This window comes from Bufo bufo, chromosome 4 (genome assembly GCF_905171765.1).
Source record: "Bufo bufo chromosome 4, aBufBuf1.1, whole genome shotgun sequence".
Lineage (NCBI taxonomy): Eukaryota > Metazoa > Chordata > Amphibia > Anura > Bufonidae > Bufo > Bufo bufo.
In genome coordinates, this window is record NC_053392.1 from 189,991,692 (window position 1) to 190,015,384 (window position 23,693).

The 23,693-nt window shown below is 40.9% G+C and overlaps 1 protein-coding gene across 1 annotated transcript in view; it reads right to left on the reverse strand.

Annotated features, from left to right (window-relative positions):
* Window positions 1-425: 425 nt before the first annotated feature.
* Window positions 426-23,693, reverse strand: part of SI (sucrase-isomaltase) — a 359,277-nt gene continuing 336,009 nt past the window's right edge. Inside the window, exons 61-72 of the mRNA XM_040428175.1 lie at window positions 22,480-22,618; window positions 19,091-19,224; window positions 15,612-15,646; window positions 15,388-15,504; window positions 14,149-14,297; window positions 13,582-13,666; window positions 9,433-9,489; window positions 8,647-8,771; window positions 2,777-2,865; window positions 2,585-2,625; window positions 1,334-1,498; window positions 426-643 (exon numbers count right to left, since the gene is read on the reverse strand). Coding sequence (XP_040284109.1) covers window positions 575-643; window positions 1,334-1,498; window positions 2,585-2,625; window positions 2,777-2,865; window positions 8,647-8,771; window positions 9,433-9,489; window positions 13,582-13,666; window positions 14,149-14,297; window positions 15,388-15,504; window positions 15,612-15,646; window positions 19,091-19,224; window positions 22,480-22,618 — 1,205 coding nt within the window. The 3' untranslated portion in view covers window positions 426-574. The remainder of the gene's footprint in view (window positions 644-1,333; window positions 1,499-2,584; window positions 2,626-2,776; window positions 2,866-8,646; window positions 8,772-9,432; window positions 9,490-13,581; window positions 13,667-14,148; window positions 14,298-15,387; window positions 15,505-15,611; window positions 15,647-19,090; window positions 19,225-22,479; window positions 22,619-23,693) is intronic.

Genomic DNA, 23,693 nt, shown 5'->3' on the forward strand with positions numbered 1-23,693 from the left:
ACAGTGATATCAAGGGGCTCTGATTGGTTAGTATGACAGCCTGGGGCCTGCTGAAGACTCCCGGACCTGTCATGGTAATTAGTGTTGAGTGAAGCAAAGCATTCAAAGTGGCATTCAGTCCGAAGTTTAGGAAAACTTCTATTTGCAACAACCCCGATCTCATTTAACATTTTCTATGCATGTTTCAGACATAGAAAAAGGTCTAAATGTAAGAAAGCTAGGAAGCTGTATTACATTTAGAAGTGGTGGAGGATTAAATGAAGTTATGAAGAGGCCGGTGCCTCTTCATAACTTCAGCGGAACCACCGTCTCCTATAAGGATTTATTAATACCGGTGTCTACTGTACAATGTCGGTCTTATTAAATGTGCCCCTTAATTCATAAGAATAAATCTGAACTCTACTTAAGAAACACAAAACACCAGATATATTAGACAATAACAGAATATTTATTTTGTCAAAGTGAAGCATTTTATTCTTTTTTCAAAGCTATTGAATGTATTATACAAAAAAATCTTTTAAAAAGCAGAGATTAATTATAAAATACTCCTCAAGTGCAAGCTTTTAGATCTCATTTATGACCATGTAACCGTAATAATATTGGCTAAATTGTAATGTTTGTCTACTAAGTGGATTTCCAGAACCTGTGAAAAAAGAAAAGAAAAGAAACATACAATAATTAAACTTGAATATTGGGATTATGAAATGTGATTTTCTTTTTGTATTTTTATATAATTTAGCTCTGTAACAAAATCTTAAATTTAAGTACTCTAAAATAGTCAAATTGCTAGAACACATAGATTCCAATCAGATTCCTACAATCTGAAACATACATATATAATAATTCTTATACTATTAATGATTTGTATATGCATATGTATGTGAATCTATTATGCCAATATAATATAAGACTCTGGGGGCCTCATATCTCAATATTGTTATACATGTTATATTACATGACTGCTTATTCCATCATATACTTTTTAAAGCATATTGTATAAAAGCAGAAGTGTACCAAAAGCAAATGATTCACAGCTTCCACCCCAATGCTCAAAAAATAATAATAATAATATGCTCACAAGAGACTCGATCCCAATTTGTAATCATATTGTTCTTTAGGGAGCCATAAGGGAATTACTTGCTTCTTGAAAAATTTGACGCTGAAAAATTGCCTGCATTTACCTTTGTCTATCTTACCTACCTTCCCTAACTGGCAATTCTACTGTATAAATTATGCATGTATAACATCAGAATGTTTCATTTAATAATGTATCTATTTTAAGCAATATTAAGTAACTGTGAGCATTATTCCATGCTTCCTATGCATCACTTACCTCATCATTTACTGTAAAAGTTGTAATGATTTCATTTGTACCATTATGTGTAACCGAAACACTACTTGCATTTGTTCCAGGGCCCCAAATATAGACATGTCCAAGATATAGGGGATTTGTTGCTGATAGATAAAGATTTGACTTTATTTCACATTTTACAGTTTTCTGTGGAAAAACATAGAAAGCCATTATAGTATTTAACTGCTAACAAAACATAATATATCTATTCATCTCACAGAGTTAAAAAGAGTTAAAAACATGCTATATTAGAAATTTTCTATATCTGACAGAAGCATGGCACGTTCTTTGCCTGCATGCTCTCTATAAATGTTCAGATGTCTCTTCACGTGCCCACCTCCAAATGCCCCTCTATCAAAATTCAAAAAGAAAAAGGAATAATGATAAAAAGGGAATGTAGCATCTCTTAGTCTGTATACAGTAGGTGTGAGTGTGACATCAGAAATCCATACCTGTCAACCTCTCCCTGCTCCCGGCAGACATGGCCACCAAAATGCTCATCTAACACCCCCGCCCTCTCGAATTCTCTGGTGATCCATGTCTATCAGAATATCTTTGCTCCTTCCTGCTAGGCACAGCCACCAGAGTAATATTGCTCCATTCACTCCATACTGGCCCGTGGCTTGCTCCTTTGCCTGCAGTGCCTCTGTCCATAGGGAAAGCATGTTCCCTCTGGTCCTGAAACAGCTAGTGCACGTGCATTATAATCTGCCTAGCATAGGGTATTTATAGCATCTTCCCCTATGAGAGTGTGTCTGAGCAGTAGGTATTCTAGCTTTCTAGTCCCGGGGAAGGTCTGCTATATTCTGTTCTGACTTCTGTACTCCATCTCTGACCGTTTACTGGATTTGACTCTCAGCTGCCTGACGTTTGCTTCACTCTCATGTTGACCCCAGCTGCCTTCCCCAATCTTTGGTCTGATAACTGGGTTAAATGAGCTCTCTCTGCCTTAACCATGGCTCAGCCACTGACTATGATTTTGCCTGTTCCTCTGGTGCAATGCACCAGTGTCTCTTGACCCGCTGCAATTGAACAGAGACTACTTCAAGAAATAGCGGGCTAGTGGTTCCTTTGCAGTCCAGATTCCTTGGGTCTACACCCACACCCACTTCCTGACAGAAAGACTGCTTGCTGTGAGAGGAGAGCAGCAATGTCAAGACAAATGATGTATGAAACATTAGAAATAGCCAAGAAAACATGTATACCATATCTATGCTGAGAAAAGATGCATACCTTTTCAGCCGTGAATGTTCCCATAAAATAACTTGTCATATCTATTTAATAAAGAAAGGAAAATATTAGCATCAATGTATACTGTAAACTGTCTTTGTTTTACCATACTGACAGTTATTACTTCTACATTTTTAGTTTCTTTGTAAACTACCAATTTTCTGCATGCTTGGTTTATTGTCAGGTAGTACTTACCTATATTTTCTCCATCATCCCAGAAGAGATTACCATGAGCTGTTTCATTATCATCCAGGGCTACCAGAAGTCCCATAAATTTTTTACGGCTGCAATTTAAATAAATACATTAAAGTGTAACTGCTGTTTCATTTTACTTTTAAAATTATGTAGGGATGGGGATGTTAAAGGTTATGAACACCTTTCGAGAGGTATAAATATACATAGTAGAGATGATCAAATCGATTTGAAACTTTTCCCATATTTAAAAAAAACGTAGATTCCAACAAACCCAAATATTTTGTGATACATTTCAGGCAAATCAAAAGAGACATTTGCATGTGAAAACATCTACAATCCACCTAGGATTAACAAGAAGCTGCACGTCTCACACTTGCAGATACAGCTTATTCATCCAGCTATTTCTCAGACATTAAAACAAGCTCTCTAGTATTACTAGGAAATTAACTAAACAAGTCTCATAACAACATCTAGCTCATTCAGCTCTTTATCAAATCAAAGTGAACATAATTGACTTTTATAGCTGAGAGGCATTGAGGGGGACCTTTGGGGTACTATTTATGTCATTGACACGAGTTAATATGCTTGATAGAGATGGCCTTGCAGTTCGCACCGGCGGTCGTTTTGCGGCGAACTTTGCTCGTTCGCATGCGCCATATTATTTCGCATTGCGCCGAACTTTGACCCATGACACATCCATAAGGTGGGACTGGATGGCCAATTGAGACATTTCAGCACATGGACACACCACCACCCTATAACAGAACCCGATCTGGCAGACATTTTACATTCTGTGTTTTGCCAGTGTAGGAAGAGGTTGCTTTGTGGAGCAGGGACAGACTGTTAACAACACTAAACGCTAGGTATTAGTGTGCTATCGATAGGTGTGATATACTGAAGGGTGTGATATACTTATAATTTACTTTCTAACATAGAAAGTATATTATAGTGCATTTGTATTGTGTAGCAGTTGTGTGTGGTTCTGCAGCGATACCGCAGCTATATAGAGGGACAAATGCTATTGAAATAACTAATAGCAACTGGTGTGATATACCTGTTTCCCCCCAGAAAACTGATTGAGGGGTGTGATATACCTATAATATACTTTCTAACATAGAAAGTATATAGTGAATTTGTATTGTGCAGCAGTTGTGTGCGGTTCTGCTGCGATACCGCAGGTATATAAAGGGACAAGCGCTATTGGAACATCTATTTGCATTGGGTGTGATATACCTGTTGAGGGGTGCAATATACTTGCTTCCACAAAATACTGATTAAGGGGTTTGATATACCTGCTTCCACAAAATACTGATTAAGGGGTTTGATCTACCTGCTTCCACAAAATACTGATTAAGGGGTTTGATATACCTGCTTCCACAAAATATAGGTTGAGGGGTGAAATATACCTGCTTCCACCAAATATTGATTGAGGCCTGCGATACACATGCTTCCACAAAATACTGATTAAGGGGTGCGATACACCTACTTTCACCAAATATTGATTAAGGGGTTCTATATACCTGCATCCACCAAATACTGATTTGAGGGTTGCGATATACCTGCTTCCACTAAATACTGATTGAGGCCTGCGATACACCTGCTTCCACAAAATACTGATTGAGGCCTGCGATACACCTGCTTTCACAAAATATTGATTGAGAGGTGCGATATACCTGCTCTTCACAAATATAGATTAAGGAGTTTCTATTATACAGTACCTGCTTCCATAAAATACTGATTGAGGGGTGCAATATAACTGCTTCCACTAAATATTGATTAAGGGGTTCTATATACCTGCTTCCACAAAATACTGATTGAGGGGTGCGATATACCTGCTTCCACCAAAATATGATTGAGGCCTTGCGATACACCTGCCTTCCACAAAAACTGAATGAGGGGTGCAGTATACCTGCTTCCACCAAATATGATTAAGGGGTTCTATTATACCCTGTTTGCACAAATACTGATTGAGGGGTGAAATATACCTGCTTCCACAAAATATTGATTATGGAGATTGATATACAGGCTTCCACCAAAATATTGATTGAGGCCTGCGATATACCTGCTTCCACAAAATTCTGATTAAGGGGATTGATATACCTGCTTCCACCAAAATATTGGTTAAGGCCTGCGATACACCTGCTTCCACAAAATACTGATTAAGGGGATTGATATACCTGCTTCCACCAAAAACTGATTGAGGCCTGCGATATACCTGCTTCCACAAATACTGCTCTTCTCTAGGGACTTTGGCACAGGGTAATTTTGAAAATGACAGGCAGACAGTCAGCTGCTGACAATAGTGTTGCCATCTGCAGCCTGTGCTGTCAACGAATAAGTCGAGTTCAGCCACACTCACCTAGGGACGACCGCCTTATAAAGGCATCTGACCTCCCATCATCGAGCACAGTGTAATCAACGTCGTCAGAACCCACGAAGCCACACTCCCTGTGCACCACGTCCTGCCTCTTCTCCTTCTCCTCCCATTTGTCCTCCACTCCACCTACCACTGTGTCGTCATCACGTTCATCTGGCAGAAGGCAGGATTCCGTGGCCCAAATGTTCAAGGATAAAAAGTTGATGACGCCGGATAACTCTCTTGCCCAACAGCTGACAGCTGGATTGTCGGAAGGAAATATTTCTCCCAGAAGGGCATTCCAGAGCTATATGGCACGTTCAGCAGCAAGTGAATATATCTGTGGCACCACAGTGTCGGTGCCAAGATACCATCTGACCAAAGACCACATGGTCCTAGCAAACATGGGCAGGGAAGGTACATAACTTTTACTGCCCACTGGGTGAACCTTCTGACGGCCGTCAAGCATGTAACCTGTGGCACCCGTGTGGATTTGGTGTTACCGCCACGTATTGCATGCAGGTCTGCCTATTCTTCACCCCCTCCTACTCCATCCTCCATCTCCTCCTCGGCTGACTCCTCCTTTTCCACTGCTACCACCTCTTCCGCTGCAGCTCCCAAGCTCCCCAGAACCTATTCAACGTGCCAGGTGAGACATTGCCATGCTGTACTGCAGCTGTTGTACCTGGAAGCCAAGAGCCCTACACTGCTTTCAGCTCTGCGGTCACAGGCCGATTAGTGGCTAACCCCGCTCAATTTGACAGTTGGTAAAGTGGTGTGCGACAACGTTGCCAATCTGCTGAGCGCGCTGAAACAGGGCAAAATGACACACGTGCCATGCATGGCACACGTCCTTAACTTAGTTGTGCAGCGATTTGTTGCCAAATATCCCAGGGTCCAGGACGTCTTGCGGCAGGCCAGGAAAATCTCTGGCCATTTCAGAAGATCTTACACAGCCATGGTTCACCTTGCTGACGTTCAGTGGCGACACCACCTGCCCGTCAGACATCTTATTTGTGACAGCCCGATATGCTGGAACTCCACCTTGTATATGCTTGATAAGCTGCTCCAGCAACAACATGCCGTTAACGACTACCTGCACAAACTCTGCAGCAGGACAGGTTTTGGGGAGCTTGGTTTCTTTTCTCCGCACCAGTGGCTGCTCATGCGCGACGCATGTAGACTTCTGTGGCCATTTGATGAGATTACCAAACTGTTCAGTCTCAGCCAGGGCGCCATCAGTGGCATCGTACCTTACACCTTCTTTCTGGAGCTTGCATTGCGTCGTGTCATTGATCAAGCCGTCGAGGAGCAGTAGCTGGAAGATGAGGAAGTTGCAGTGCTGAATGAATTCCCAGGTGGGGCTACTTTATCTGAGACAAGTCAGCAGGAGTGTGAAGAGGAGTCAGAGGAGGATGGTAGCTGGGGGGAAGAGGAGGAGTAGCAGGAGGAGCAGGCTTTGAGGGGGACTTTAAACTTTTTGGGGATCCCTGGTGTTGTCCATGGTTGGGGGGAGGAGACCGAGGACGATATTCTCCTGAATGATGAGCAGGAGCCAGGGCGCTCCAACGCTTCCAATTTAGTGCAAATGGGGACCTTTATGCTCCAGTGTTTGAAGAGGGACCCCGTATAAAAAGCATAAAGGGTAAGGACCAGTACTGGGTGGCAACATACTTAGACCCCTGGTACAAACACAAAATAGCAGACATGTTACCAGCATCACAGAGGGCTGGCAGAATGCAGTCTTGCTGCAAGAAATGCTGCATTCTGCTGTTGCGGGCGCTGGCAGAAACAGGGGTGGTTACCAATCCTACCGCGCCTGCAAGAAGAGGGCAGTTTGAAAATGTGTTGGTCACTTCGGATATGAGATCATTCTTGTATTCAACTCATCGACAGCTGTCCTCCGGATCCAGCCTCAGGGAATGCCTAGACCGACAGGTGTCCGACTACTTCGGGTTAACAGCCGATGTGGACGCTCTGAGAAGCGAGGAAACCCTGGACTACTGGGTGTGCAGGCTTGACCTGTGGCCAGAGCTGGCACAATTTGCCATAGAACTCTTTGCTTGCCCCTCGTCGAGTGTCCTGTCCGAAAGGACGTTCAGCGCAGCAGGGGGGGATCATGACCGATAAGCGCACTCGCCTAGCCCACAGTGTGGACTTTTACCCACTGACAGCCTAATGTACCTCCAGCCACATAATCACAAGTTCTTTTCTGTCAGTTGAATGCCTAATTTTTGGGGCCTATACTCCACTGGCCCACAGTAAAATTGTTATTCAATGACCGCCTAATGTACCTCCAGCCACATAATCACTTGTTCTTTTCTGTCAGGTGAATGCCTAATTTTTGGGGCCTGTACTGGCCTTCAGTAAAATTGTTATTCACTGACCATCTAATATATCTCCAGCCACATAATCACTTGTTCTTTTCTGTCAGGTGAATGCCTAATTTCTGGGGCCCGTACTCCACTGACCTACAGTAAAATTGTTATTCAGTGACCGCCTAATGTACCTCCAGCCTCATAATCACTTGTTCTTTTCTGTCAAGTGAATGCCTAATTTTTGGGGCCTGTATTCCCAAAATTTTTTTAGGCTCCAGCAGGGCACATTTTGGAGAGTTTCCTTTTAAGACACCTAAAAATGGCCCCTGATTAAAATACATATTTTTTGTGGGAATTTTTGCCATTGATCGCCCTCTGGTATGTCACTGTCCATGTTGTGGGACTATTTGTGCACTTCTAGTAAGTATTTGGTCGCTGCAAATATGACCTGAAGGTTTTTCAGGTTCACCTGCCTTTAAAGTGAATGGGGCCCCTCCGCGAACGCGTGTTTTGCGAACATTTGATCGCGAACGAGCATTTGCCTTATGTCCCAGCCGTCACTAATGCCTGATGACTATGGTAGGCTAAGCAATGATCCTATTGGGTACTGGGAAAATGTATGCAAATAGGTATATCTAACACTAGTGGGGTTGTCTCATATCAGCAAACTGCATTTATCATGTAAACAAAAATAATACAAGACACTAACTAAAGTATTGTGATTGTCCATATTGCCTCAATTGCTAGCTTGATTCACTTTTCAATCACATTGTAGTCTATTCATTTTCACAGGTTACAGCCACTGCTGCACTCCAGCAGGGATGGCTGTGCTTGCACACTATTGGAAAAATCATCAGCGTTTCTTGTGGCTGGGATGGTAGGACTGCACATAGACACATATGTGCAGCAGATTCCATCCCACCCACTTGGTAACTGCACTGCGGCGGTGGCCATAACTGCTCGAAACAAGCAGTGTCTCATACTGCCTGATTTCTAAACTTGATTATTTGACCTCAACCTCCACTTGATCTCTGTACTGACTCTGAGCTGCCAACCCTGACCTCAGACTGTTAATTGGTTTGCACAAGCTCAGCCTGCCCTGTCCTTTTCCCTGATCCTTTAGTGCAATGTAAGTGTGTCCCAAGTGAAAAAAGGCCAAATTCTGATAATTAATAAAAATAATGTTGTCTACCCACCTGTAAACTGTGTTATTTGCAGGTTCTTGCCATGGTATAATATATCCACCTCTAACATGAAGATTAATTTTTTCAAGAGGAGTATCCAATTGCACTCTCTTACCCCTTTCACCAACCACTTTACCCTATAAAAGAATCATATTTAAAGCTTTACTGGAATGCCGCAAGCTATTTTTATTTGTAAATAAGGTTTTAAATTACACACTTTTTGATTCAATGTGACTGCTCCATGCTATTTCATACTTCACTTACAAGTCTCCCATATTTCTCTATTTTACTCTGCCCATGTCAGAACTGCATACATTTTTTTTTGTAGATGTCACTTTATACAAATACAGTAAGGTACGAAAGACCCCTTTACATGGACTTATTTCCGAAACTGTCTTGTGCAAAGGTTTCGCCAATCACCCAAGGTAACAGCAACCGCTTGCTCACTGGGTTAAAGCATTACAGGTGCAGTCACCTACATCATCATTTCTAAGCAGTATATTATGATGTCTAAACATATTGAATTGATTTGCTTATGGTCCTGTGATAGGACTGAAGCACTGCTGTTTTACTGTAGATGGGTGAATAAACCCCTCTCTTGGTCAAAATGATCTGGAGTTTTGCTTCTTCTTTGCTTGTGTGAGTTTGGACCATGGATCTTAGCCCTGGTTGTTGGCACCCTCTCTAAACTTGTGAAGTGCTGTTTTTCTTGCACTGGATTAATCTGTCAGTTATTAATACTTTTCCCTCACCCCGACAGTCAGGAAGGACATTAGAGTGGAATCAACAAAATCTTACCGTGTGGTAGTCATACCACCGAGCATTCGGTACATAGGCATCTACCACAGTTTGGGCCTAAAACAAGAAATTATTGTTATCATTCATTGTCAGCCATTACATGCAGTATTTTTAAAAATATACATTATTAGCTTGCAGTCTCAAGATACATACAGCTAATGTCTTCAACTAATTACACTGCTAATTATAGTTTTGAATTTTGTATAAAAATATCACAGATGGCTTGCTAGAAAGTAGCGTAACAAAGTGCGACAAAATAGTGCCTGGATGTTGCAGCGTCACACCAGTATTAGTCACTGTGATACATCTGGTAAATCTTTAGACTGTCTATTCTAAGTTTACACTATTTATATATTAGAAAACATTTGTAACTCGGTCCCATTTTATATGTCTTTATCAAGTGGGCCATATTTACTAATGTGAAATAAGTGTTGTCATAATTTAGTGCATTTTTGGCAAAGTTTGGTACATAGAGGGCAATTATCATTCAATTTGTGCCAGAAAAGTGGAATTAAAAAGTTCCAAACTGTATGTTTGCAACATATTGTATGTTGTAATTGTATGCATGCAACTTTTTAAAAAAAATAGTTAGTGTTTTATATATTTTTTTTTTTACGTCACCCATTTTCTAAACGGCGCATGGCCAGTCACAAATTTGTCTTCATTTACAAACAGCTTTTTGGAGCAAAGGAAGCCAGAAATCTTTGGCAGCTCAGAACTGTTTAAACACATGGACTGCCAGAGGATTTATGATGAGGTCTGTGCAGCCTCTGGCAGGGAAGGGATTGTGTCATGCGCATAAAGGGATTGTGTCATGGTGTGGTCTGCCCAAAGGGTATGGCCATACTATGCAGCTGAAGAGTCTCCTTGTGTCTGTGTACTGCACAGCCATACAAACCACAGCAGGTTCAAATCAACTATTTGAATTGCATTGTTTATTTGGTCTTCATTATTAATGGCCATGCCATTTTGCAGGAAAGACTACACAATGTGATCCTGATTAGTTCATTTGATTCCGCTTCCGCTTGTACAGCTGCACGGTACTCTGCTGCAAGGCGGCCGTGTCACAGCCATGGCAGGGCCATTCCATGTAGCACTAACCTTACACTTTAACCAATCATTATGGATAGTTACTAGTGTTGAGCGAACCCGAACTTCAAAGTTCAGATCCGTACCGAAATTTGCGAGTTCGGGTACCCAGACCCGAAACCGAACTTCGCAAGATCGGATTCGAGTTCGGTGTTCGGGCATTTAATAAAGCTTGTTGAAAGGCTGCAACCAATCAACAAGCTTTTAAACTGTGGGCACTTAAAAGCCATCACAGCCATGTCTAGTAATGGCATGGCTGTGATTGGCCGGTGTATCATGTGACCCAGCCTCTACAGTATACAAGCTGGGTCACGTGTAGTACCACCCATCAGCTCTGAGTAGTGCAGGGACAGAAAGCAGGCAGCTGAAGTGAGGGAGAGTGTTAGGAATCGTATCTGGCTATTTATTCTGTGGGTGACCTATAGTGATTTTTTTGTGGCTGTAATGCACCATCTTTACACCCCTGACACAGAAATAAAATAATTAATCTGGCGGCTAATTCTGTGGGTGACCTATAACGATCTTTTGTGGGTGCAATGCACCATCTTCGTACCCCTGACACAAAAATATAATAGTTAATCTGACTGTTAGTTCAGCCGATGACATATACCCATTTTTGGTGTGAGGTACACCTGCACTGCATCCGTGACGGGGAAATTAATCTAGATTATCCGTCTGTTAGTTCAGTGGGTGATATATACCCATTTTTAGTGTGAGGTACACCTGCACTGCATCCGTGACAGGGAAATTAATATAGTTAATCTGTCTGTTAGATTGGTGGGTGACATATACCCATTTTTGATGTGAGGTACACCTGCACTGCATACGTGACAGGAAAATTAATATAGTTAATCTGTCTGTTAGTTCAGTGGGTGACCTCAAAGAAGGAGGAGAGCGTCAAATAAGGTACATGGCCCTGGTCGTGGTGCTGCTGGTGTTGGTGGAGCTTCTTTTACAGGGAAAGGACATGGTTGATCTTTGCCTGCTACAAGCCCAATTGAAACGCCTTCCTCAGGTGCAAGTAGGCAATAGAATGCTCAGAATTATTTTGTAGGCCAGAATACCGGTGTACGAATGATAAGGCCAGAACAAGTAGAGGCGGTAGTACATTGGATGGCTGACAGTGCCTCCAGTTCCTTCACATTGTCTCCCACCCAGTCCCCTGCTGAAAGCACAAAGTTGGCACCTGCAACCCATGGGCATCTGTCTTTCACCTCACCCCCTTGCAAATCAGCCAAGCAGTCTGAACCCCGAGTCATGCAGCAGTCTCTTAGGCTTTTTGATGACTCTGCTGGCAGGGTTTCCGTGGGCCATCTACCCAGCCCAACCACTTGTGTTTCAGGATGTGGACATGGGAGGACCACCGCAGCACATTTATGATGATGACGAAACATAGGTGCCAACTGCTGAGGCTTTCTGCAGTGTGCAGACTGGCAAGGCGTGAAGAGTGGGTGGAAGATGATGTGGATGATGATGAAGTCCTAGACCCTGCATGGAATCAAGGTCATCCGAGTGACGTGTGCAGTTCGGAGGAAGAGGTGGTGGTCACACAGCATCAGCCGCACAGCAAAAGAGGGAGCAGGATGCAAAAGCAGAGTGGCTGACCCCTAGCCAGTACACTTGCTACTGTCCACCTCACACAGGGACTGAGCACACCAAAGCCAAATGCAAGGATTTCCCTGTCCTTGGAGGTGCTGGCCTGCCCTGAGGCCAGTGTATTGTCCGAAAATGTGTTTAGCATGGCAGGGGGGTGATCACAGACAAGTGCAGCCGCCTGTCCACAGCTAACATGAACAAGCTCACGTTCATTAAAATGAATCAGGCATGGATCCCACAGGACTTGTCCATACCTTGTGCTGAATAGAAAAGTATATCGGCCTCACCCAGCCATTGTTATACTCCAGAGCACTTTCTCTTTGCGTTCTCTTTTCCATTTTCCAATGTTTTGTGGCCTTTCCAAATTTATAAAAAATTAATAAAAATATTTCCTCCTCAACCGCCGCTTCAACCTACACTGCCACATCTACCGCCTCCTAAACCTCCTATTCCACTTTGACCTCCGCCTCCTAGTTCAAGATTATTATTTTTATGTTTTTTTCTGTTCTATGTTATTTTAAGTAATTTCCTTATCCAGATTTGTTTGCAGGGCAATTGTTCTGCTTTTACCCCCATTTTGCTTCCTTTTGCAGCCCTCTTGCCCTTACTATGACTATTTTAACAGCCATTTTAGTGCATCAAAGTTCGGGTCCCCATTGACTTCGGGTTTGAGTTTGGGTCCCCATTGGTTCGGGTTTGAGTTTGGGTCCCGTACCCGAACTTTAACCTGAAGTTCAGTCGAAGCCGGCGAACCCGAACATCCACGGGGCCGCTCATCACTAATGGGGGATATATATTCGAATTTGTGATATTTCACAAATATTTTGTAGAATATTCGTCATATATTCGCAAATTCAAGATTATTTTATTGAATGCGAAAAATCGGCGTAATGCGAATTCGTAACGCAAAATACAGGCGTGGGTCACTTTGGTTAAATTTTTCAAGCTACTTGAAGTTTCATGAGTTTCTCCTGAGACTGGAGAAAATGGTTGGCACAGCAGAACATTAGAATAGCTTTATATGCAGATAGAGTCAAGTGCTCCAATATATTCGCGATTGCGCTAAACGGCAGTGATTACAATATTTTTTCGCACTACATGCAACTTCCCATTTTAGCAGGTCTGACTACAGATTACTGATTGGTGCACTAAGTATTGTTGTGAACTTGACATTGCTTCCTTCTCATTGGCCCACAAGCAAGAAGCAGAGAGGAATCATGTGTTGAGATGGAAAAAAAATCTGAATATTCGATATAACAAATATACACTATATTCTAAATATTTGCAAATTCTCGAAGTGGCGATATTTGCGATAAAAATTCGCTATTCTAATATTCGCGCTCAACACTACCGCTCATCCCTAATAGTTACCTAATGATGATTTTTCTCTCTACAACCAAATTGTGACATTTGCATGATATGATAAACTTAATAGTTTACTCCTGTGAAGTTATACATTCGTACCAGTCTAAGAGCTGGGCTGATCATAAATGCTGGTCCCCATAAGAACTGCTCGTAGACATCCCATGTTTCTTTGTCATCTGTAAATCTTTTATGAAGAAGGGAAACATTGATTAATTTTAGCACTTCAACTTTGTAAATTACTGATTAAAATAGATCAAAAGCAGAATGTCAGTAAAGGTGACGGTGGACGTGAGTGATCATAGGTGGGTTGAAATATGCATAGTCTTCTATTACAGCATGACGTTAGTATGTCCAAACAGACATAAAAAAATAAATAAAAAAAAGTTGCCTATAGTAATGCCAGTCTCAGCAACCATGTCACCAGAGCTAACGGACAGAAGCAGAAGGTCCTTATATGGTACATGGTGCCACAATTTGGTTTGATTTCAAGCACTGAACTATCAGGATCATAGTTGTTGTGGTGGCACAAAAAATATATAAGTAACAAATGTCTTTCCACCTCTCTCTCTTTTTCTCACTATGTATAGAGTTTTTTTTAATGCTAACCTAAAGCAGTGTCTATTGGAACATTAAATAGTTGGAAAGTCAGAAAGCTTTAAAACTTACTCATGTAATAGGGGCCGGATAACAGTAGAGCCTTCGGTATGTGCTTCATACATTAGTGTGTACAAATATGGCAGAAGTCTGTATCTGATGTTAAGAACATTTCTGGATATGTTCCTAAAGTTGTCATCAAAACTGACAGGATCTTGCCGCTTAAAGAAGCAAATATAGAAACAAAAACTGTTATAGGCATGTTATCGAGAAGAAAAATATGCAAAAAAGTATCTCCCAGGGAAAAACTAACTTCTTAGGCAGGGTGCTTGCTCTCCTTAACGAGACCAGCTATATATGGAGACTTATTGGCAATGCTCAATGGAAAAAATAAATATCCAAAGGGGTATCTCCCAGGTAACCAGAACTATGTCATTAGTGCCACCTTCTGGATGTGACTCCCTATGTGTCAAAACCCGACTTTTTAACAAGCTTTGGAACATTGCAAGAAAAAATATCCGATCCAAGACTTCTTAGCAGCGCTAAATGGAATGGAGACTTTTTGGCAATGTCAGACGGGAAAAAATATGAAAGATGTCTCCCAGGCTTGCTAAAAAGTCAGACTTGGGCTCATAGGGAGCCATTTCCAGAAGGTGGCTTCTGCGAGATAGTTCTATTTCCATGGGAGATACCTCTTTGCATGTTTTTCTTTTATTTTCCTATGGAACATTGCCAGTCTCCAAACCATGGAGCGCTGCTAAAAAGTCTCGATACATAGCTGGTCTTTTTAAAAAGAGCCATCATCCTTCCTAAGTTGTATTCAAAGCATCACACACCAGAAGCCTACTCCACAATGATGAGGGGCAAGCACCCTGAAATAACTGTCAATGGATGGATATTTGGCTTTTTTTTTTTTACCTTGCCATGTTCTAAGGCATGTTAAAAAGTTGGACTGATGCATAGGGAGACACTTCAAGAAGTGCTAGAAAAATGTTTCTATTTTCCTTGGAGATCCCTGTTTGCTTATTTTTCCCCATGGAGCATTGTCAATAAACCTTCATACACTTCTAGTCTCTTTAAGGAGAGGCCCTTAAAAGGTACCCTTGTTTTTAGGTATGATATGTAATATGGAGGACACCTCATTGCTGTCTGAAAGCAAAAGCATAATGTAAACAAGCTTCATAAAAATTAAGCATCACAAAAAGTTTCTGAAAAATGAGCCATATCCATTATAATTTGAAACATATTTTTATATTTATATCATTTTTGGCAATTACATTTTGTTACCCTTGCCCATCTGAATTTACTTACAATGTAATCTTTTCCATTATGGTTCCTAGAATAAGGATAAAATGCACCAAGTAGCATCCATCGAGCACACAATTCATATGTAGTGTCACCAAAGAATCCACAAATGTCTGCACCAGTCTATAAAATTAACAGGAAAAAGACATGGTTTAATTGATTTAATAGTACTATTTTCATGAGCGTAAAATACAGTATATACTACAAGTAGAAGAATTTTTTTTTCTTACATAAGATATGCCGAAAAGACTAAACTCCATCATACCTGAAAAATAAATGAAAATATAGTTATAGTTCTCTAAATAGAAAATATTTTCAGATACAGAAATACATTGTCTAAAATGTAGCATATACTAATCTACATATAGAAATATATTTTCCTTATCACGACACCCATATCCTTCTCATTCTATGAAAATTTCACAATGACTGTCCACACTAGTATAACATTTTATGACTGCTTGTGGATGGCCTATAGACCTCATACTACAGGAGTGTGTGATACTGAGTAGGACAGAAAGATACCGTAGTTCAATTTCTGAAATACAGTATCTTTAATAATACTTAGAAATCCATAGATTACTATAAATCAACATAACATTTAAAGAACTAGCTCTAGGTTAAATCCCAAATTTAAAATCCAGCCCACATTCTTGCTTTATACAGTATATCGTATGTGCTGCTTAAAAAAGGCTAAAAGAGAATATACAGGGTGATAAAAAAAAATAATGGGTCGAAATTATAGCCCCAGTATTCATAACTGAGAGAACATAACACAAATTAACAAGAAAAGGCACACTATTCATCCAAGTTTTATTTAGACACTACAGATGTTTGATGCTAGCTCCATTTATTTTTTATTTTATTTCGAAAGCCCAAAGTCGTGCTCTCACCTCGTGCAACAAAATCGTGCAGCGGTCTATCGCAGGCCCTCTCCGAAGAGAAGAGCCCCCCACAAACCATTCCTAGTGCACGATTTTTGTGTGGCACGCTGCACGACTTCTGGCTCTCCACCTTAATGGACCCTCCCTACTGGTCCAAAATGGGGGCCTTTTTTACTCCTAAATGGAGGACAAACTGAACTACTATAGAGACATCCTATGAAGTCAGTTGGCCGCTGCCTATCTGTACCATCTTCCATCCTCTTGCAGATCTGACCGGGAGGGCTCCCGCTCACGCTCTACTGCTATGGCTGCTGGGGAGGGGTGGGGTGGCAGGAGCAGTACCAGCTCCAACAGCAGCAGCCTGAGTTTACAGTCACTGATGAGTAGCTTTCTTCACGTGCATAGTGAAGAAACTACTTACCAGCAGCAGCAGGTAGACCTGGAGCAGGTCCTGAACCAGCAGGTGGTGGCATACTTGGAGTGCAACCTTCCAACCCACATTGAATATCTGCTGGACTATATGGCAGCTAAACTGGATTTCTGGCCGCAACTAGCAGAGTTTGCTCGGAAAAGCTGTCCTGCCCGGCCAGTAGTGTGCCATCAGAGCGGGTATTTAGTGTGGCAGGGGCCGTTTAAGGGTGCTTTAAGGGTGCTTTCACATATTGGCAGATTTTTCTGCAGACATTGCTACAGTTGAAATCATATCCGTTTATCTGGATAAGGCTTGAAGAAAGTAACTGTCAGCCACAGAAATTTCGGCATTAAAATCTGATGCAGCGTGTAATGGAACCACGTAGCGTGTAAAGGCACCCTAAAAAGATATAGTCATTAAATGTGCATATACTAAAAACTGTTATATTTTGCACAATTATTAAAGTTAAACATTTTCCAATCCTTATAGAGTAAAAAAAAATACATAATTATTCTTTTTTTAATTAATGATTTAGTTATATAATTATATTGCTGTAGTGCGACAAACATTATTTATCTTTGATGCCTCTTTCCAGTTATCTTTCCTTAAAAAATAATTCCTCCAAATATCTGTTTTAGAATTTTTTTTTGTTTTCTTTTAACACCCAAAACTAAGGGTTTATGCACATCTGCATTGAGTTTTCTATTCATCTCATTTATTTGGGGAATCAGCTTGCTCATTTACTTAGCTATTTCTGTTTTGCTTGTATTGGCTCAGGTTCAACTGCCCCCTCTCACTCTTAGGTCTCTTTCACATGGGCATCACATTTTGGCTCCGGATGCGTCACGGGTGCATTGCGGCAAACCCGTGCGAGTAGGTACGCAATTGCAGTCAGTTTTGACTGCAATTGCGTTCTGTTGTTCAGTTCAATGTGTTTTGCACGCGCGTGATAAAAAACTGAATGTGGTACCCAGACCCGAACTTCTTCACTGAAGTTCAGGTTTGGGTTCAGGGTTGTGTAGATGTAAGAATTTTCCCTTATAACATGATTATAAGGGAAAATAATAGCATTCTTAATACAGAATGCTAAGTAAACTAGGGCTCGAGGGGTTAAAAAAAAATAAAAAAATTACTCACCTTAATCCACTTGTTCGCGCAGCCCGGCTTCTCTTCTTTCTTCAGGACCTGGGTAAAGGACCTGTGGTGACGTCACTGCGCTCATCACATGGTCCATCACATGATCCATCACCTTGGTGATGGATCATGTGACAGACCATATGATGAGCGCAGTGACGTCACCACAGGTCATTTTCCTCCTGCACAGCAAAGAAGAAGAAAGAAGAGAAGCCGGCTGCGCGAACAAGTGGATTATGGTGAGTTAAATTATATTTTTTTTTTTAACCCCTCCAGCCCAATTTTATTAAGCATTCTGCATTAAGAATGCTATTATTTTCCCTTATAACCATGTTATAAGGGAAAATAATATAATGATCGGGTCCCCATCCTGATCATCTCCTAGCAAGCATGCGTGAACATTGCACCGCGTCCGCACTTGCTTGCGGATGCTTGCGATTTTCACGCAGCCCCATTCATTTCTATGGGGCCTGAGTTGAGTGAAAAACACACAAAGTAGAGCATGCTGCGATTTTCACGCAACACACAAGTGATGCGTGAAAATCACCGCTCATGTGCACAGCCCCGTAGAAATGAATGGGTCCGGATTCATTGCGGGTGCAATGCGTTCACCTCACGCATTGCACAAGCGCGGAAATCTCGCCCGTGTGAAATAGGCCTTAGGGTTCATGCCCATGAACGTAAGGGCTCCGTGCCCGTGCTGCGGATCACAAATTGCGGTCCACAATGCACAGGCACTGACCATGGGGAAGCCGTATGCGGATTGCGGACCCATTCACTTAAATTGGGTCCGCGTTCCGCATCCGACTGTCCACACCGCAAAAAAGTAGTGCATCCACTACTTTTTTGCGGTGTGGAGGCACGGCCAGAAACACCACGGAAGCACTCTGCTGTGCTTCCGTGGGGTTCCGATCCATGCTTCTACATCGCATCTCCAGATTTGCAGACCCATTCAAGTGAATGGGTCCGCATTCGTGATGCGGAATGCACACGGCTGGTGACACATGTATTGCGGAACCGCCTTATGCGGTCTTCAGTACGGGCAGGGAGCCCTTACATTCGTGGACATGAGCCCTTATAGCTAGGCTCCTGCTGCCAGAAATTTTGTATTGCCCTTACAATATTTTGGTTTTCAAATTTGACAGCAGAAAACAGGCTGCTATATAAATATATTTTTTTGTTGTATGTACTTAATATGTACAGTTCAATATTTGATTTTGTAATGCATTTAGGAGAAGCTTTAACATAACATTTGCTAAATTTCATTTTAGCTACTTACCAATAATAGATTTATCAATTTGATTCCAGGCAGCAGTGTTATCTCCAAGCCAATGTCCTACCCACTGTCCAACTGTTGGATACGTAGAACGAGTGACAACAATGCCTCTCTTTCCAGTTATATTGCGCAGAGCACTTTGTAGGAAAGAGTGAAACACAGTATAATAAGTAAAAATGATGTACATGAATGAATCATATCTAATACTACAGATTTACTATGCACCAAAAAGTTACATACATACTATGTACTAGATTTATTAGGTGTTTTAGCAAGTTTTTGAGCCGTAATATAGTTTTGAAAAATGTCTATTTGAGGGAGTGAGACTTAGAAAAATGGAGCATAGCTTAAAAGGGTTATGCAGTGGTATAATATTGATGACCTATCTTTAGCAGGTCATTAAGATCATATGAGCGAAGGTCCGATTCAGCCGAGTGAGACTTAGTTTTTGAGCCGTAATATAGTTTTGAAAAATGTCTATTTGAGGGAGTGAGACTTAGAAAAATGGAGCATAGCTTAAAAGGGTTATGCAGTGGTATAATATTGATGACCTATCTTTAGCAGGTCATTAAGATCATATGAGCGAAGGTCCGATTCAGCCCCCCCCCCCCCGATCAGTTGTTTGAAGAAGTATGAGTGCTGTGTCCTCTTCAAAGTTTACCTGCAGACAGCCTCCCTTGTAGCAGCGGTGCATTGTAATAAAAACTACCCCTCCCCTCCCCAGGGAGATGGCCACCTCTAGTCTGGATTTATGATGAAATATGGTTGTGCATGGAGACATACATACATTCTGTTGCTATCCTGCAGCACATTTCCCCAGAGATGTTGCAGCTGAACCTATAGATCCTGCACACTAGTAGGTGGCTGAAGCTGTCATTCCAGCTAGTCTCAAAAATACTCAATTGGTGATAAATCTGGCAACAGGGCAGGTCAAAGAAGGGTTACAATCTGGAGGAAACATTCCTGGAAAACCTTTACTGTGTTTGAGCATTATCCTGCTGAAAAATGCCACATGGAAGCCCTGCCATGAGAGGTAAAATTTGTTGCCACAGGATGTCCTGCGCATATCGCTGAGCTGTTAGTGCCCTTCGTATAACTACTAACAGTGATCCACTGTCATATACGATGGCTCCCCAGATCATCAAACCAGCAGTTGGGGAAGTATGTCACTCCATGATGATTGAAGTGCTCAACAAATCCCTACTTGAACCAGATCATTGTGGGAGCCCAAATAGAACCTGGATTAGTCGCTAAAGACAATACAGTTCCAGTTCGTAGCAATTTATGTTTGTTGTTCTCTACACCACTGCCACCGAAGGAGACAGTGGCTGTCTGTCAATGGCAGGACTTGCAATGGGAGTTGTTACACCAAATTCCCTTCTGCTAAGTGCCTAGGAATGATCCAGCCAGAGAAATGGTTACATAATGAAGGTGCTACCTGTGTCTGAATGGTGGACAATAAAACAGTGGAGCAGCTCGATCTTGTCGGTGGATAAAATGATTTTCTCTACTGGTTGTCTTTCTGGGCAGTCAGAAGCCTTTTTGCCATGTGTCCCTCTCATATTCTGTCAACCGGCAAAATGTCTTCAATGTCTATGTAGAGGCATTTTTAGCAGTCAATATCTGACCAAAATGTGCACTACCAAAAATTAGCCTCTGAGAATCTCAGAGTTTTATAGGGCAGCTGGGGGAGCAATTTTTCACCCTCATATCTTCCATTCCTCCAGTACAGCTCTGTCTCGACTGCTCTCAACTTTCAGGTGCTGGCTCAACACAACATAAATGCCAAGAAAATCTGGTTCAGCCAATGATTGGCTGTAGCAGTGTCCTGCCTAAGCCATTGTTTGACTAAGTGGGCATTCCCTGGCATTTCCAGTGTGTCGAACTGGGACCAAAATGTGGTGAGTAACAGGGACCAGAACAGCATTTTTCTGAAAAAGGGAAGTGAGGGCAGTATGGCTTCTTTTTTATTTTTAAACCCTGTGAACAATGTATAAAAATATCACTGGAAAATTCCTTTAAACATAGGTTTATGCTGACGGAATTAACTTTTTCACTATTACTTGTGATATTACACTTTACAAGTACTTGTTTTAACAAAAAGGAATCAGGGAAAAATCACTACATCTTCATTTTCTTTGTAATATATTTCAACTTAATATTCATCTATGGGTGAAATAATGAGGCTAGTTATTGCACTCTCATCATTTCTAAATCTTGGTTGATAATGAAACATTGGTTTTCTGCCAGATATAACCTACTTTCAATCAAAAAGGGAAGTGACCTTGATATTTTCTTTCATTACAGTTATTTAAATTAGCAAGGATTTTCAGGTCATGGTTACCCATAAAATGCTCTTTCTTCATTTTTTCTCTTTCTTGCTCAATGAAGTGAAAATTAAACATCCCTAATGTATTGTCATTAAGGCTTTCATTAACTGCCAAAATACTGTTTTTAGAAAGAAAATTAGCATTAGAGTCAAGATTGTTTTAGAATTATAAAATTGTATTAATCATTGTAGAATCAATGCTTTATTTCCTAAAATATATTACGATATATCAGGCCTTTACTTTGGAAAATGTGTGTTGATAAAATGTGTGTTAATAAAAACTGGCCAGTAGGCCAGTAGGCCAGTAGGTAGATCCACTGCATTTGGTAGAAATTCATTTCTAATATAAATGTTTCTAATTATGCCGGTACCTGAGGCAAAATGATTAGGAGATGGATTGTTTTGATTACTTGAAGTAATGAGACTGTAATCAAGAAGCAATTCTACCAGAAAAACTCTGTAAAAACACCAATATTTGGACTCAGGCTCTAACTATAAAATATGACCCTGTACTTAGGCTATTATATAATTGTCTCAGGCTGAGATATGTTACTTTGTGTAGTATCTAATTTGATTTGCGTGTATTAAAAAAAATCAAGTACATTACTTCGTTCTTTATAGTTATCTGTATTGTGTCGACATGCATAGACAACAGTGGGAAGAACCTCCTTGACAAGTTCCTTCAAAAACTGTGTGCAAGTATACTGTACCTAGAAGAATTGATGCTGTTTTGAAGGCAAAGGGTGGTCACCTTTGTTCATTCACTTTACATTTTTTTTATTGATGCAAATAAACTATTAACTCTTAACTATTGACTATTTTTGAAAGCATTCTTACTTTGCAGCATTTTGGTTGCCTGCCCTAAACAATTGCACAGTATTGTATATTTACAATATATCTAATAGCAGATGATTGGAAGATATTGTGACATAAGAAACATGAATTTCGTTAAGTCTGGGATTAAACTAGTGACACAGAGCTGCTTTACCCAACAGCCAATAAGAAAAGTACACATATACCATATACCTACATGAGTACAATGTTATATAACTTTTTCACTTACTCAAATGTAGGCTTAGCATGGGACCATCCATACAGGTTATGAACATCATAATGTCTCACTGGGGTGCCATCTGGGAGGATCTGTTGGCTGTCCATACAGATAGTCTTATGCTGTAGTCCTTCGCTTTTCGAATTCAAGGCTAAAAACAAATGCAACATATTTTTTGTAATTTCAGATATTTTTTAGACATAAAAATGTTTCAAGATAATCATATAGATTTCATGACTATATTTATCATACCAGGAGAATTTATTCTACTTCTTCCTCCTGTAGATACATTATTCTAATTAAAATGTATTTATCAGTCATTGTAATTAAACAGATTCTGTCCAGTTACAGAGATGGTTCATATCATTAAGTCCTTTAGGTCAGTTCTGGAGATGAGCGGATTTCATATTTTGAAATTCGTTCACGCTTCGTTTGGTGGTAAAAGCTGAATTGTGTTATGGATTCCGTTACCACGGACCATAAGACAGGGGACTCCCCTGCATAAAGGAAATGGGACAGATGCAGATCCGTTTTGCAGCCCATAGACTTCTATTATGACGGAATGAATAACGGAATGCCTCTAAAGGCAATCCATTATGCATTCCGTCATAGAATTGCGTTATGGTCCGTGGTAACGGAGTCCATAACGCAATTCTGCTTTTACCACCAAATGAAGTATGAACAAATTTCATAACATGAAATTCACTCATCAATAGTCAGCTCCTCTGTGACAAGCCTTCTTCTCCAGTATGTATATACAATATACAGTGGCGTAAACCAGAAATGACTGGGCCTGATATCAAGTTTTTGAATGGGGCCACGCCTAGCAAATTCCTAACATCCCTGTCCTCCTGTGCAACCCCTACTCCTGTGGCTAGTCAAGATTGCTCTCTCGGAAGAGGCCTAGCAGCTACTCTGCCTGTGTCCTACATGTTAATACTGTATGTCATTTTACTGTATATAATGTCATTGTATAATACTGTTGAGGGGGCCCTAACAAAAAAAAATCTTTTAGTCCTCCTCATGGATGGCCCCTCCTGAAAATGTGCTGTACTGATTTATAGAGGAGGTTTATTTTCTCATTAGCTGCTTCGCTGCAGAAAAATGTGTTTCACTGTGTGGTGCTTTATGCAACGCTATATGACATCTGATGGAATATGCCATTTTTTTCCGTTTTTTCTGGATTTGTATGAAATCTGAGAGAATATGATGGTATAGTAACAGAT